At 48.2% G+C, this 14,130-nt stretch overlaps 1 protein-coding gene across 4 annotated transcripts in view; it reads left to right on the forward strand.

Annotated features, from left to right (window-relative positions):
* The window catches only part of LOC140105996 (guanylate cyclase 2G-like), a 57,728-nt gene that overhangs the window by 13,333 nt on the left and 30,265 nt on the right, over positions 1-14,130 (forward strand). For all 4 annotated transcript variants that reach the window (XR_011850694.1, XM_072130141.1, XM_072130139.1 and 1 more), the window contains exons 4-9: positions 1,147-1,271; positions 2,025-2,201; positions 2,296-2,440; positions 2,693-2,828; positions 4,960-5,063; positions 6,019-6,185. Coding sequence is in view for 3 of the 4 variants with exons in the window: in XM_072130141.1 (XP_071986242.1) it covers positions 1,147-1,271; positions 2,025-2,201; positions 2,296-2,440; positions 2,693-2,828; positions 4,960-5,063; positions 6,019-6,185 (854 nt within the window). In the remaining variant the exon portion in view is untranslated. The remainder of the gene's footprint in view (positions 1-1,146; positions 1,272-2,024; positions 2,202-2,295; positions 2,441-2,692; positions 2,829-4,959; positions 5,064-6,018; positions 6,186-14,130) is intronic.

Consider the following 14,130-nt stretch of genomic DNA (forward strand, 5'->3'; position numbering starts at 1 on the left):
GTCCGTACACATCCTCTATGTTGTTGATGTTATTTGTATTCTGGACTCCTATAACAACTTATCTTAATAGAAAAGATGAGACGAAAATCAATGGCAATTTTAACTCTTTGTTGCCTGGAATTTTAAACCGAATGTTGCTCTCCTCTCCTCTTATCTGGCGCTTCTCTGTAACTTCCCAATCATTTTCACTCTCCAAAATCTGCATTAGGACTGAGAATGGTAAATGCGATAGATAGATGAATTGTAGGAGGAGGGAGTGAGGCTGCTGCTTCCTTTTGTCTGTGTATATGAGACTGCATGGTATGTGAGAGAGATGGGAGGATTGGAGAATAGATTTGTCTGTTAGGATGGATGATGTGAGACGAGGGAGGCTACCTCCTGTCATACAGTAGGAGAGATTCAGTTGCACATTCTATCCGTGAGGACACCTTCTATCATACAGTAGGGGAGATGCAGCTTCTATCATACAGTAGGGGAGATGCAGCTTCTATCATACAGTAGGGGGGATGCAGCTGCAGCTTCTATCATACAGTAGGGGAGATGCAGCTGCAGCTTCTATCATACAGTAGGGGAGATGCCGCTGCAGCTTCTATCATACAGTAGGGGAGATGCAGCTGCAGTTTCTATCTGTGAGGACACCTCCTATTATACAGTAGGGAAGATGCAGCTGCAGCTTCTATTTGTAAGGCTATCTTCTATCATACAGGAGGGGAGATGCAGCTGCTATCTGTGAGGCTACCTTCTATCATACAGGAGGGGAGATGCAGCTTCAGCTTCTATCTGTGAGTCTACCTTCTATAATGCAGTAGGGGAGAAGCAGCTGCAGCTTCTATTTGTAAGGCTACCTTCTATCATACAGGAGGGGAGATGCAGCTGCAGCTTCTGTAAAAGAGAATGCTAATGCTGTGAGGGATGGTTTGCAGCAGCAGCTTTTTCTCTTTTTGAGGCTGCTGCATGTGACCCAGTAGGTGGAGGTGCAGCTGCAGGTTCTATCCATCTGCGAGACAGGGTAGGGAATGGGCAGAAGTAGGAGACCTAAGGGTGAGACCGCTGTGCGAGGACTATGGCATGTACCACAGGACACTACATCAGTAGGACAGATTTGGAGGACTGCCCCAATATCTTCTATCCTCTTCTCATTACCAGTCATTATACTTGTGGCAAACTCTAAGGACTGCAGACTGATCCTGCTGGAGGCTGAGAGACAGGGGCTGATAGACGGGAGCTACGTCTTCATCATGATGCAACAGTTTGAATTCAGCGGATTCCTGGTGAGTGATGGGAATGTGTATTATGTGGAGTTGCTTTTGAGCAATTGGGAGAATGGGGGGCGAACTTCTCCCTGAAAACTCTGGACTAATAAGACTACAGGGACTAAAGGAGCCACCGGTGCCTTCTTCTGGGGGTATCCGGGGTCAGACGTTCATTGTTCTGACACTTATCCTTTATCATCTTTGAAAGAGCAATCCCTTCAAGGCGGCTTTCCAAATAATTGAAATTGATGTCCTATCCATAGTATATATAAATATCAGATCAGTGGTGGTCCATTACTAGGGACCCCTATCAGATAATTCCAGACTGGATTTGGCAGAGCAGCAGTAACACCGCTTGGCCACTACATGGAGAATGATGCTATTCTTCCAGCTCAGTTCCGTGTATTGTGGAACCAACCGATTGGCAGGTGTCCGGGGTGTCAGACCCCACCTATAAGTAGGTCATCTATATCATGTAGCTAAAACCACTCTTAAAGAGCCCATGCAGCACTATTTATTACCAGGCTGGACCTGAATGACCTTAGGGTTTGCACCATACTTGTTCCTCCAGGTTACATTTTATAGACTGGGAACATGTATACAGTCTTGGGTGAGCTCCCCCTACTGGTGACAGCAGTTATTCAGCATTTCATCCTGGCTGTGCAGAGGATTTGGAGCTTTGTATTAGAAGGAAAACTGGATTTGTTTGATAAAAATTCCTAAAATGTTGTTTTGTGTTAGGATCAATAATCACAGGTAATTCATTTTTAGGATACTTTTTGGATGGACACCTTGATCAGTGAAAGGAATGAGAATATTGTGCGGGCATATGAATCTGTGCTCCTAATCGCGCTGAACTCCTCGTACAGCTATACATCCATCATGCAGCAGGTGTACAACAAGCTCCGGGGCCCCCCCTTCTACAGCGAGATCACGTCCGAGAACCAGGTGCTTCCTATGGTTTGGGTCGGCTTTGGTCAGGGGGTGGGTCCAATCTGCATCTATAGGGTAGTACTGGTAACTGTTCACATTTGTATTGTAGGTTAGCCCATACGCCGCTTATCTCCATGACGCTGTCTACCTCTATGCCTTGGGCTTGAGGGAAATGCTTCAGCAGGGGCGTGACATCATGGATGGACGAGCCTTGGTGGAAGGTCTCAGAGGATACAACAAGACCCACCTGAATGGTAAGAGAAGGGTGTTAAGGGTGCGTTCACACGTTCAATTTTTCATATGCAGTTTCCGATGTCTAAAATGGGACCATAGTGAATAAAAGAGGAGGAGCAGCTTCTCTCGATGATATGTTCTCTCCCATTATGATCGGCACCTGTTTTTGGCTTTGTAAAATGCATCTGAAAAACCGAACGTGTGAACACAGCCTAAGTGTCAGTACCTGGCCGCTTTCATAGGTGATGCATCTGTGTTCTCCTCCTGTGTAGGGGTGACTGGTGATTTGAGCATTGATATGAACGGGGAGCGATTCATCGACTACACTGTCTATGACTTGCAGCGGGTCGGTAACTTGTCTCGATTTGTTCCTGTTCTGCAATATAACAGCTACAGGAAGGAGATCAGGTAGGTACATGAGTATATGGCCACAAGAAAATAAGTGATCCTGAGTCTCATCCGCCATTTACATTACCCCAACAACCACTTTTAAAATACCATATATAATAAGAGTTCTCTACAGCACCCAGATACATAGCACTGTACAGCACCCAGATACATAGTACTGTACAGCACCCAGATACATAGTACTGTACATCACCCAGATCTATAGTACTGTACAGCACCCAGATACATAGTACTGTACATCACCCAGATCTATAGTACTGTACAGCACCCAGATACATAGCACTGTACAGCACCCAGATATATAGTACTGTACATCACCCAGATACATAGTACTGTACAGCACCCAGATATATAGTACTGTACAGCACCCAGATATATAGCACTGTACAGCACCCAGATATATAGTACTGTACAGCACCCAGATACATAGCATTCTACAGCACCCAGATACATAGTACTGTACATCACCCAGATCTATAGTACTGTACAGCACCCAGATACATAGCACTGTACAGCACCCAGATATATAGTACTGTACAGCACCCAGATACATAGTACTGTACAGCACCCAGATATATAGTACTGTACAGCACCCAGATATATAGCACTGTACAGCACCCAGATATATAGTACTGTACAGCACCCAGATACATAGCATTCTACAGCACCCAGATACATAGTACTGTACATCACCCAGATCTATAGTACTGTACAGCACCCAGATACATAGCACTGTACAGCACCCAGATATATAGTACTGTACAGCACCCAGATACATAGTACTGTACAGCACCCAGATATATAGTACTGTACAGCACCCAGATATATAGCACTGTACAGCACCCAGATATATAGTACTGTACAGCACCCAGATATATAGCACTGTACAGCACCCAGATATATAGTACTGTACAGCACCCAGATCTATAGTACTGTACAGCACCCAGATATATAGCACTGTACAGCACCCAGATATATAGTACTGTACAGCACCCAGATACATAGCATTCTACAGCACCCAGATACATAGTACTGTACATCACCAAGATCTATAGTACTGTACAGCACCCAGATACATAGCACTGTACAGCACCCAGATATATAGTACTGTACAGCACCCAGATACATAGTACTGTACAGCACCCAGATATATAGTACTGTACAGCACCCAGATATATAGCACTGTACAGCACCCAGATCTATAGTACTGTACAGCACCCAGATCTATAGTACTGTACAGCACCCAGATACATAGTACTGTACAGCACCCAGATCTATAGTACTGTACAACACCCAGATATATAGTACTGTACAGCCCCCAGATCTATAGTACTGTACAGCCCCCAGATCTATAGTACTGTACAGCACCCAGATATATAGTACTGTACAGCACCCACATCTATTGTGCTCTACACCCAGGGTCCTTTCTTGCCTTTTTGCTGCTGGAGGTAAAACTGAAGTGCAGATCATTACATTCATTAAAGTGGCTTTGACCAATGTTCTTATGGTGTACTTTCTGTCTGGGATTTTTTTTGTCAAAAAATCCCCAAAAAGTCCCAGCACATGGACCAGCAGGGACCGGAGTAACTATGAGACATTTCATAAATCATGAATGGGGCTTTGCACGGTGTTGCAGCAGTAGTTCTATGTTTCCTCCAGATTAATAAAGAGGTGCAAACAGCCCTGTGAGACTTGTTAGCAATAAAAAGTCCCAAAAAACCTCAATGCCAAAAATCCCAGGAAAACAAATAGTGCCTACAGTCTTCAGTGATGGCTTTCATTATAGCCCCCATAAAGCTGCCCCATACCCCAGTGTACACTGTATTGTTCTGCACAGAGTACGATTATGCTGCCCCCTTCTGGCTGCATCTGGTAATTCCTCATTGAAGTCAGTAATTTTACTATATAAAGGTTTCTTTGATGATTGATGTAGCCCCATAGGGTGAGCGGCTCCATATGGATGGGCCTGGCAGTGAGTACATATAGACGTGATGTTTGGGGTGCACTCCTGTTTTTATTACAAACATTTTTCACATAGTCACATTGTAGCAAGACAAGGCATAGATTGCCCTACTCACGGATACATTTAGTTTAACAATGAGCTGACCCTCTTGTCTTATGACTGCTGCAGCCCTACAGAAGCCTTCTCCCACATCAGCTGGCCGGGACCGACCCTTCCCAAAGACAGGCCGGAGTGTGGCTTCAGCAACGAGCTGTGTAGAGAAGCCTTGACTGGTAAGTGCCCCCTCCTTCGCTCCTGCCCCAGTGCAACCTCCTTCGCTCTTGCCCCAGTGCCCCCTCCTCCACTCGCTCCCACCACAGTGCACCAGCTTCTGCTCTCTCCCCATTGCCCCCTGCTCTTCTCCAACCCCTATAAATCCAATCTCCACTGCCACCCCAGTGCCCTAGCCTCAACTCTCACTCCAGTGCCCCATCCTCCTCTCCCACCCCAGTGCCCTCTCCTCCTCTCCCACCCTAGTGCCCCCACCTCTGCTCCCATCCCAGTGCCCTCTCCTCCTCTCCCACCCTAGTGCCCCCACCTCTGCTCCCATCCCAGTGCCCTGTTCTCCTCTCGCACCCTAGTGCCCCCACCTCTGCTCCCACCCCAGTGCCCTCCTCTCCTCTCGCACCCCCTGCCTCTGCTGCCAACCTAGTGCACTCTACTCCTCTCCCACCCCCGACTCTGCCCCCCTTTTCTAATATATACAGTCCCCCTTTTCTATTATATACAGTCCCACTATTCTATTATATACACCCCACCTTTCTATTATATACAGTCCCCCTTTTCTAATATATACAGTCCCCCTTTTCTATTATATACACCCACCTTTCTATTATATACAGTCCCCCTTTTCTTATAAATACAGCCCCCCTGTTCTAATATTTACAGCCCCCCTTTTCTAAAATAAACAGCCCCTGTTTTCTACTATATACACCCCCCGTTTTCTATTATATACAGCCCCCCTTTTCTATTATATACAGTCCCCCTTTTCTATTATATACAGTCCCCCTTTTCTTATATATACAGCCCCCCTTTTCTATTATATAGCAAGGAAACAGTGGGTGCAGTCATGGGACCCCCATTCTCATCACATAATTATAACATTTCCTTACAAAAATGAAAAAGAATCTTAATTCATGTAATTAAATGTAACCAATCATTAACCCTTGCTACTCTTACATGTTGTAGGCAGTCCAGTTATTGCGCTGATCATCACCCTCATCGTCACCGCTATAGTCGGGCTCTTGATTGTCCTATTCCTCCTCATTCAGAAGGGGAAACTTAGGAGACAGTATGACAACGATTCCTGGTGGCAAATTAAGTACGAAGACATCTCCATTCTTAAGAATCATAAGGTGAGAGAACACATACATGACATTACTTATCCTGTACTGATCCTGAGTTACATCCTGTATTATACTCCAGAGCTGCACTCACTATTCTGCTGGTGCAGTCACTGTGTACATACATGACATTACTTATCCTGTACTGATCCTGAGTTATACCCTGCATTATACTCCAGAGCTGCACTCACTATTCTGCTGCTGGTGCAGTCACTGTGTACATACATGACATTACTTATCCTGTACGGATCCTGAGTTACATCCTGTAGATCTTTTATTTTATATAAAAATAAAAAACATAACAATACAAACCAAACATAATATACAATATATACAATATCTTACCTGCTGGTCCAGCCCCATTCACTCCTAGCAAAAACAATAATTTAACCTGTTAAGGACCGGGCCCTTTCCTGTTTTTTCATGTCCATTTTTCACTCCCCACCTTCAAAAATCTATAACTTTTTTATTTTTACACGTAAAGAGCTGTGTGACGGCTTGTTTTCTGCGTAACAAATTGCACTTCATAATGATGGTATTAAATATTCCATGCCATGTACTCGGAAGCGGGAAAAAAATTCCAAATGCAATGAAAATGGTGAAAAAACGCATTTGCGCCATTTTCTTGTGGGCTTGGATTTTACGTCTTTCACTGAGCACCCCAAATGACATGTCTACTTTATTCTTTGGGTCGGTACGATTAAGGGGATACCAAATTTGTATAGGTTTTATAATGTTTTCATACATTTACAAAAATTAAAACCTCCTGTACAAAAATAATTTTTTTGATTTTTCCAACTTCTGGCGCTAATAACTTTTTTATACTTTGGTGTACGGAGCTGTGGGTGGTGTTATTTTTTGCGAAATTTGATAATATTTTCAATGATATCATTTTTAGGACTGTACGACCTTTTGATCACTTTTTATAGATTTTTTTAGATTTTTCAAAATGGCAAAAAAGGGCCATTTTCGACTTTGGGCGCTATTTTCCGTTACGGGGTTAAACGCATTGAAAAACCGTTATCATATTTTGATAGATCGGGCATTTTCGGACGTGTCGATACCTGATGTGTTTATGATTTTTACTGTTTATTTATATTTATGTCAGTTCTAGGGAAAGGGGGGTGATTTGAAATTTTAGGTTTTTTTATTATAATTTTTTTTTTTTTTAACTTTTTTTTATTTTTATTTATACTATTTTTCAGACTCCCTAGGGTACTTTAACCCTAGGTTGTCTGATCGATCCTATCATATACTGCCATACTACAGTATGGCAGTATATGGGGATTTTCTTCCTCTTTCATTACAATGTGCTATCAGCACATTGTAATGAAGGAGTTAAAACGAAATAGCCTCGGGTCTTCGGAAGACCCGAGGCTACCATGGAGACGGATCGCCGCCCCCCGATGACGTCACGGGGAGCGGCGATCCCAGGTAAGATGGCGGCGCCCATGCGCCGCTATCTGATTGAGGCTGCCGGCAGCTTTGCCGGAAGCCCACGCTGTAAAAACACCCGCGATCGGTGCTAGCACCGATCGCGGATGTTACCGGTAAGCCTTTGCTGCAATATGCAGCAAAGACTTACCGGCTATGGAGAGGGCTCAGCCCGTGAGCCCTCTCCATGCAGCGCGACGCGACCGCCGCCGTGAATACACGGCGGGCGGTCTTGAACCGGTTAAAATACACCAAAATGTATAAACACCAAATACTACAACCCCCACCCAACCGATTGTCACACCCTCAACCAAACCAACAAACAATAAGACAAGCCACACCCACAAATAAACATAAATGACTATAAATATACATAAACCCACCCCACACCCTCTAATAACAAACCACCCCACACCCATTTTTTTTTTTTTTTTTTTTTTATAAATATATAATAACAAACACATAATACATAATACACATAACACTACACTAAACTAGATCCCTCGCCCGCACCCTCCCCTTCCCCCCAGACACTGGTCTAATGTCCAAAGTTTGCGTTAAGTAGCTCAGACCAGTGTCCAAGGTCAGTTCATAAGTCCCACCACCATCACCCCCCTCCCAACCTAACGCTATGTCCCAAACCCCACTATATACAATATATACAATATATACAGTATTTACAACATAACAAAGAAAACAGAATACAAATAAAGTCTAAACAACATCAATCCAAACCACATAAAGCCCAGGTTCGGCGCCTGCAAGCCCAACATCACTACATGCCCAGATACAAAACAAAAATCTACAGTGCAGCATCAGCCCAACACCAGGAGCGGAGATGACAGACTAAGGGACACTAAAGGAGAACCCCCTCCAAAGGAGAGAGGCCCTTCCCGTGCCCAGCCTCTCATACTCCAGAGAGCGCACCTTCACCAGGTCACCCAGAATGTTCCTAACCACCTCATCCACCGGGAGGATTTTACGCTGCGTCGATACTAAACACCGTGCGTTCCACATATGGTACCTGACCACTAGGCTAACTAGAAATAACGTGAAGCGGTCCCGGCCACCCAGGTCTCTGAATGCTCCATAGGCCCACTCCGCATAGGAGAGACCGGCCAACCCGGGCCAATGGAGGGAGCGCCCACCCGGTTGTACACCTCTGTGTTAAAGGGGCACTGAAGCAGGAAGTGATCCATGCTCTCCAGCAGGCCACCGCACTCCTCCCGGGGAACAACCCCTTTCCTCAGAGCTCCTACACTTCAGATTGTCCCTCACACACAGCTTTCCATGGAAGCAGCGCCAAGTCACGTCCCAAAACTTCAAGGGGATCCAGATAGAATTCAAAAGACATAAACCCACCCCCAGATCACGACTTGGGCAAACCCTGAGGGCCAGAGGCTTCTGGAAATGGGTCAACAGAACCCTCTTCTCAAGGATTTTCCTCTACATGGTCCTGATCTCCCACATTCCCAGACCCCACCGGCGAATCACCTTCAGAACCGGGGTAGCGTAAGCTGGAAGATGCCCATGAGGTGTACGGAGATCCTTCACTTGCCCTCCTGATCTTGGACCCAGAAGCCTCTGAGTAGCGGTCGACCTCTGACATCATCCACTGCGCCTCGAGGACACAAAAACAGTGACATCATCAGCATACGCTACCACCCTTAAAGTGGCTTCCGGTCCATCCCGACTCCCACCAACGGCCCACGATCAACCCTCCTAAGGAATGGGTCAATCGCGAACACGTATAAAAGTGGGCTCTGAGGACAACCCTGGCGAACACCAGACCCGACCACAAAAGAGCGGCCAATCCAACCGTTCACAAGCGGGAAACTCTCTGCCCCTGCGTACAAAACTTTCAGCCAATTGACAAACCGACCCGGCAGGCCATACCTGGACAGACCAGAGGTACTCGTGGCTAACCCGATCAAACGCTTTTGCCTGATCCAAGGACAGCAAGTACCCCTTCCAGTTACCAGCCCTGCCCTGCTCCACTGCCTCCCGAACACAAAGCACAGCACTAAATGTACTGCGGCCTGGAACGGAGCAGTGCTGGGTCCCCGAAAGGAGCCGGGGCGCAAACTGCACCAGCCGATTAAACAGCACCTTTGCCAAAACCTTTCTGTCCGTATTGAGAAGCTCTATGGGATGCCAGTTCTCAACACGAGATCGGTCCTTACCCTTTGACAGGATAATCAGGGCAGACCTCCTCATTGACTTCGGCAGAGCGCCCGAGGAAAGACACTCATTATATACCTCAGTCAAGATGGGAACCAAGGTTAAAGGTCTTATAAAATTCAGATGTTAAGCCATCCGGACCCGGCGAATTTCTTGGGGGCGAGCCCTTCAATCGCCCGGCTGACTTCCTCTTCCCTAATCATCTCTGTCAAAACATCAAGAGAGGGGTCTACTCCTGGCTCAGGGACAGTTTCGGCCAGGAAAGCCAACATCACATCGCGATCTAGATCCTTCCTGCCCAAGAGGTGTGAGTAGAAGGATCTGACGACCTCCAGAATCCCTGATCTGGACCTTTTCATGGATCCCGTACTGTCAACCAGTCCCGTGACAACTTTACCATTCACTGACATCTTACAGTTTCTGTAAGGGTCGGGCGAGCGGTATTTCCCGTAATCCCTCTCAAAAACCGAAGATGCGTGTCTATCGTACTGACACCTCTTCAGCAAGGATTTCACTCTGGAGATGTCCTCACGACTACCTCCAGTCGAGACGAGATGCTCGAGTTTCCTCCTCAGGCCCTGATACAGACGGTACCTGGCCAGGCTCCTGAGGCTCGAGAGCTGGCGGAAGAATCTCAACACCCTTTTCTTGAGCATCTCCCACCACTCTGACTTACTGCTGCAAAGGCCCAGCAAAGGTACCTGGCTCTGAAGAAAGTCCTCAAAGGATTGTCTGATCTCCGCTTCTTCCAGGAGAGACGAATTGAGCTTACAATAGCCTCTTCCCATCCGGGGGGTCTCTGTAACATTCAGAGAAAACAAAATTAAACAGTGGTCAGAGAACTCCACCTCAACAACAGAAACTGCTGAAGAAATGGCTTCCTCCTTTAAATAAAACCTGTCTATTCTAGACCTGCAGCTACCCCTATAATAGGTGAACCCCGCGTGGCCTGGGGTGTGCCGGATGTGGACATTCACCAGGCGAGCCTCACTAGCTATGCTATTAAGAGCGACGCTATCATAAGTCAGCTTGTCTCTGGAACCTCCCCTATCCTGGGACCTCGTGACAGCATTGAAGTCCCCTCCAAAGACCACCTGCCGACTTGTTAAAAGGAAGGGCTTGATCCTCATAAAGAGACACTTCCTGTCCCTCTTGGACTGGGGACGATAGATGTTAATTAGGCGAAGTTCTTGTCCCTTCATGAGGACATCCAGGATCAGGCACCTCCCCATTTCTAACTCAATAACTCGTCGGCATTCTACCGGTGCGGTAAAAACGACCGCCACTCCGCTATACGGCTCGGCCGCAAGAGACCAATAGGAAGGCCCGTGTCTCCATTCCCTCTTAGCTTTAAACACGGCCGCCAAATCTGGCAGTCTGGTCTCCTGCAAAAATAAAATGCCGGCTTCAACGCGGCCGAGAAAATCAAAGGCCGCAATTATAGCCGCATCAGACTTAATGCTGGCGACATTAATGGACGCCAGCATCAACGGAGTGGGTGCCGCCATCATGAGTGATTGAGTTAGACGGCTTTTTTCTTACTATTTCCCTTCCCCCGACTCTCCTCTGAAGATGATCCCCTTTCTTTTTTACCATCAGATTTAGGGCAACTTCTTTTTAACGAAATTGAGGTGTCCATATTATTACTGGCCCCCAAGGACCCACCCGGACCACCCTCTCCTTCGTCCTTGTCTCCTGACTCTGAGTCAGTCTCCCACTCTGAGGACCCAGCATCCCCAGAGGATAGAGACTCGGCGCCCCCTGCAGGCTGCTCCGCCGCCACCTCCAGAACCCCACCCTCAGCCTCTCTTCCCGAGGAGGCGATCTCATCGAGGGTGAGGAACCGGTTGGAAAGCTCAACCAGAGGGGAGGAAGTTTTCCCTTCCTTAGGTACCTTAGATAGGCAGCGTTTTTTCTTTTTCTGCTTGCGCTTATTTTCTAGCCAAATCCTGTTATCCTCATCCATACTCTCATAATGGGAGGACGTGGAGGACATGGCACCTTTCTCACGCTCCATCCTCCTCATCCGACTCATCATCCCTCAGGGCCTCAGTAGCATGACCAGCCTCTGAGGAGGGACCAAGGGTCACCCCAGCAACCTGAGGCTTCCCCAGTTCTCTCCCTTTTTGTCTGGCTTCAAGCCGCCTCAACTGAGAAGGTGACTTATTCTTACTTTTCTTCACAGGCCCCTCAGCTCCTCCACCTCTGCTGGTACCTTCCCCAGCAGAAGCAACCTCATGGCTCTCCTCCACTGGGGTCACAACCGCATTCGGTTACACCTAATGTCCTTACAGGATGAAGCGAGATGACCTAACCCACCACACAAATCGCACTTCTGCACTTGGCAGCTGGCGCTAAAGTGTGTGGGGTCACCGCACCTGTGACAGACCTTAGGCTGCCCCTGGTAGAAAATCAGGATTCTGTCCCGCCCAAGAAAGGCTGAAGAAGGAATGTGGGCGACTGTGCCGCCTGAACACTTCAACTTCATCATGAAGGTCCAGGCCCCAGACCAAATGCCAAATTCATTGCGGTTTTTCTGAGGTACCTGAACAACTTCACCATAACGACTGAGCCAAGTCATGATGTCCATGCAAGAAAGTGACTCGTTACGGGTCAAAACGGTCACTTTCTTGACTGCGTTTTGGCAAGACACTGCTTGCACAGCAAAGTCTCTCCAGCCAGGCTCGTTCTTTGCCTGCTCATAATTCGACCAGAAGAGCTCTAAGCCCTCCGGCCGAACAAAGCTGACATCGAACTCCGGAGTACCATAAGGATGTATCAGGGCAAAGATGTCACTAGCCCTGAAGTTCATCCTCAGGAGGAGCTCCACCACCCTTGACCTGGGTGGGCATGCGTCACTGCCCCTCCAGCGAAGACGAACCACATTCCTATGGGCAGCTCCGGGCCCGGTTGTGGGTAAAGACCATACAGTCTCTCCCCCCCTTTTCTCTTGGAAGGCTGCCAGGCCATGTCTGTCTGTCCAGAAGGACAGATCAACCTCTCTCCCCTCTACAGTGATTGACTTTTCCCCTCTCCTGAGAGCCTCCAGAAGACGCCTTTGCAAAACGCTATTCCCAGAGCCAGGAGACAAGGAGTTAACCCCACTTGCCCCAGCGATGACACTCGCATAGCTCCTTATAGGAGCGGCCACCACTGGGGGTGCAGATGGTCCAGCACTCATACCAGGATCACCCCCCTCAGTACCATTCACCACCCCCACATTCACCACACTATGTGCATTACTGCCTCGCTTCCTTGCATCACTCACACCAGCTGGGCCAGGAGGACCTGGGGTTGCCTCGACGTCACTGGACACTGGCGGTAGAGCCACCTCCATAGCTGATTCAGCCTGAGAAGAGGCAGCTCCAACCCCTATCTTACTTGTGCCCTCTGCCTCTTTGGCATTAACCCCTTGTTGTCCCCCAGTTTTTCTAAGGTTTGAGCATCGCTGCTTGCTGGATGAAAGAGGCCTCCTGTCTTTATTAACTCCGGACAGTCTCTTATTGCCATCTCCAGGGTCAGATGCACCGATACAAAATAATATTTTTCCTGTGCCCTTTCCCACAGGCTGCACAGGACGCTTGGGAGGTGCCGCACCACAAGCCCCAGCAGCCCCATCACACTGCCGCTGCTCACCGGAGCAAGCAACAGCCACAGCGCTAGGGGCCACAGGAGCCACCGCCACTGCCCCTGGCACTGGGCCACCCCCCCTCCCACTAGGGGGCAGCGCACAGTACCAGGACCTGCTGGATCGCCCTCACTGTGCGGCCTTTCGGGCCATTGCCTTCCCTGCACCATCCTTGCTACTACAAACAAGGCTGGTGCTCTGCGCCATGATGGAATGTGGCTTTGCAATCTCCCCGCACCCTGGCACCGAGTCCACTGCAGGATTCGGGCTGGGCTGGGTAACGGGGCCTACACGATAGGCTGACACTGCTGCCCGCCCGGAGGGAACAGGGGGGGGACGAAACACCAGATTCACCTCCTGAGATGCCTTGGTCTTCTTGGGTCTCTTCTTCCTCTTTTGGTCCTCATCTGGGATATCATCGCCGAAGGAAAAGTTCTGGAGGTGAACTGGTGACTCAAGCTGTCGGATCTGACCCATTAGCGCCCCCCCCCCCCCTCCTGGCCGCTGTCATCGCTTTCCTTCTCCAGGTTGGCAGAGCCGCAGCCTGATGGTAATGGCGCTTGCTCCGCAGGCAGCCTGTTGTGCGAGGCCTGCTGGTGTTGGTGCAGGCCACCAGACGGACACGGCAGGTCTTCCTCATCCTCCTCATCATCGCCATCATCCGCCTGGATCTCAAGCCCCTTCAGCTTTCTCAGCTGCTCCTGGCGCATGTCA

Source organism: Engystomops pustulosus, chromosome 11, assembly GCF_040894005.1.
Source record: "Engystomops pustulosus chromosome 11, aEngPut4.maternal, whole genome shotgun sequence".
Classification (NCBI taxonomy): Eukaryota; Metazoa; Chordata; class Amphibia; order Anura; family Leptodactylidae; genus Engystomops; species Engystomops pustulosus.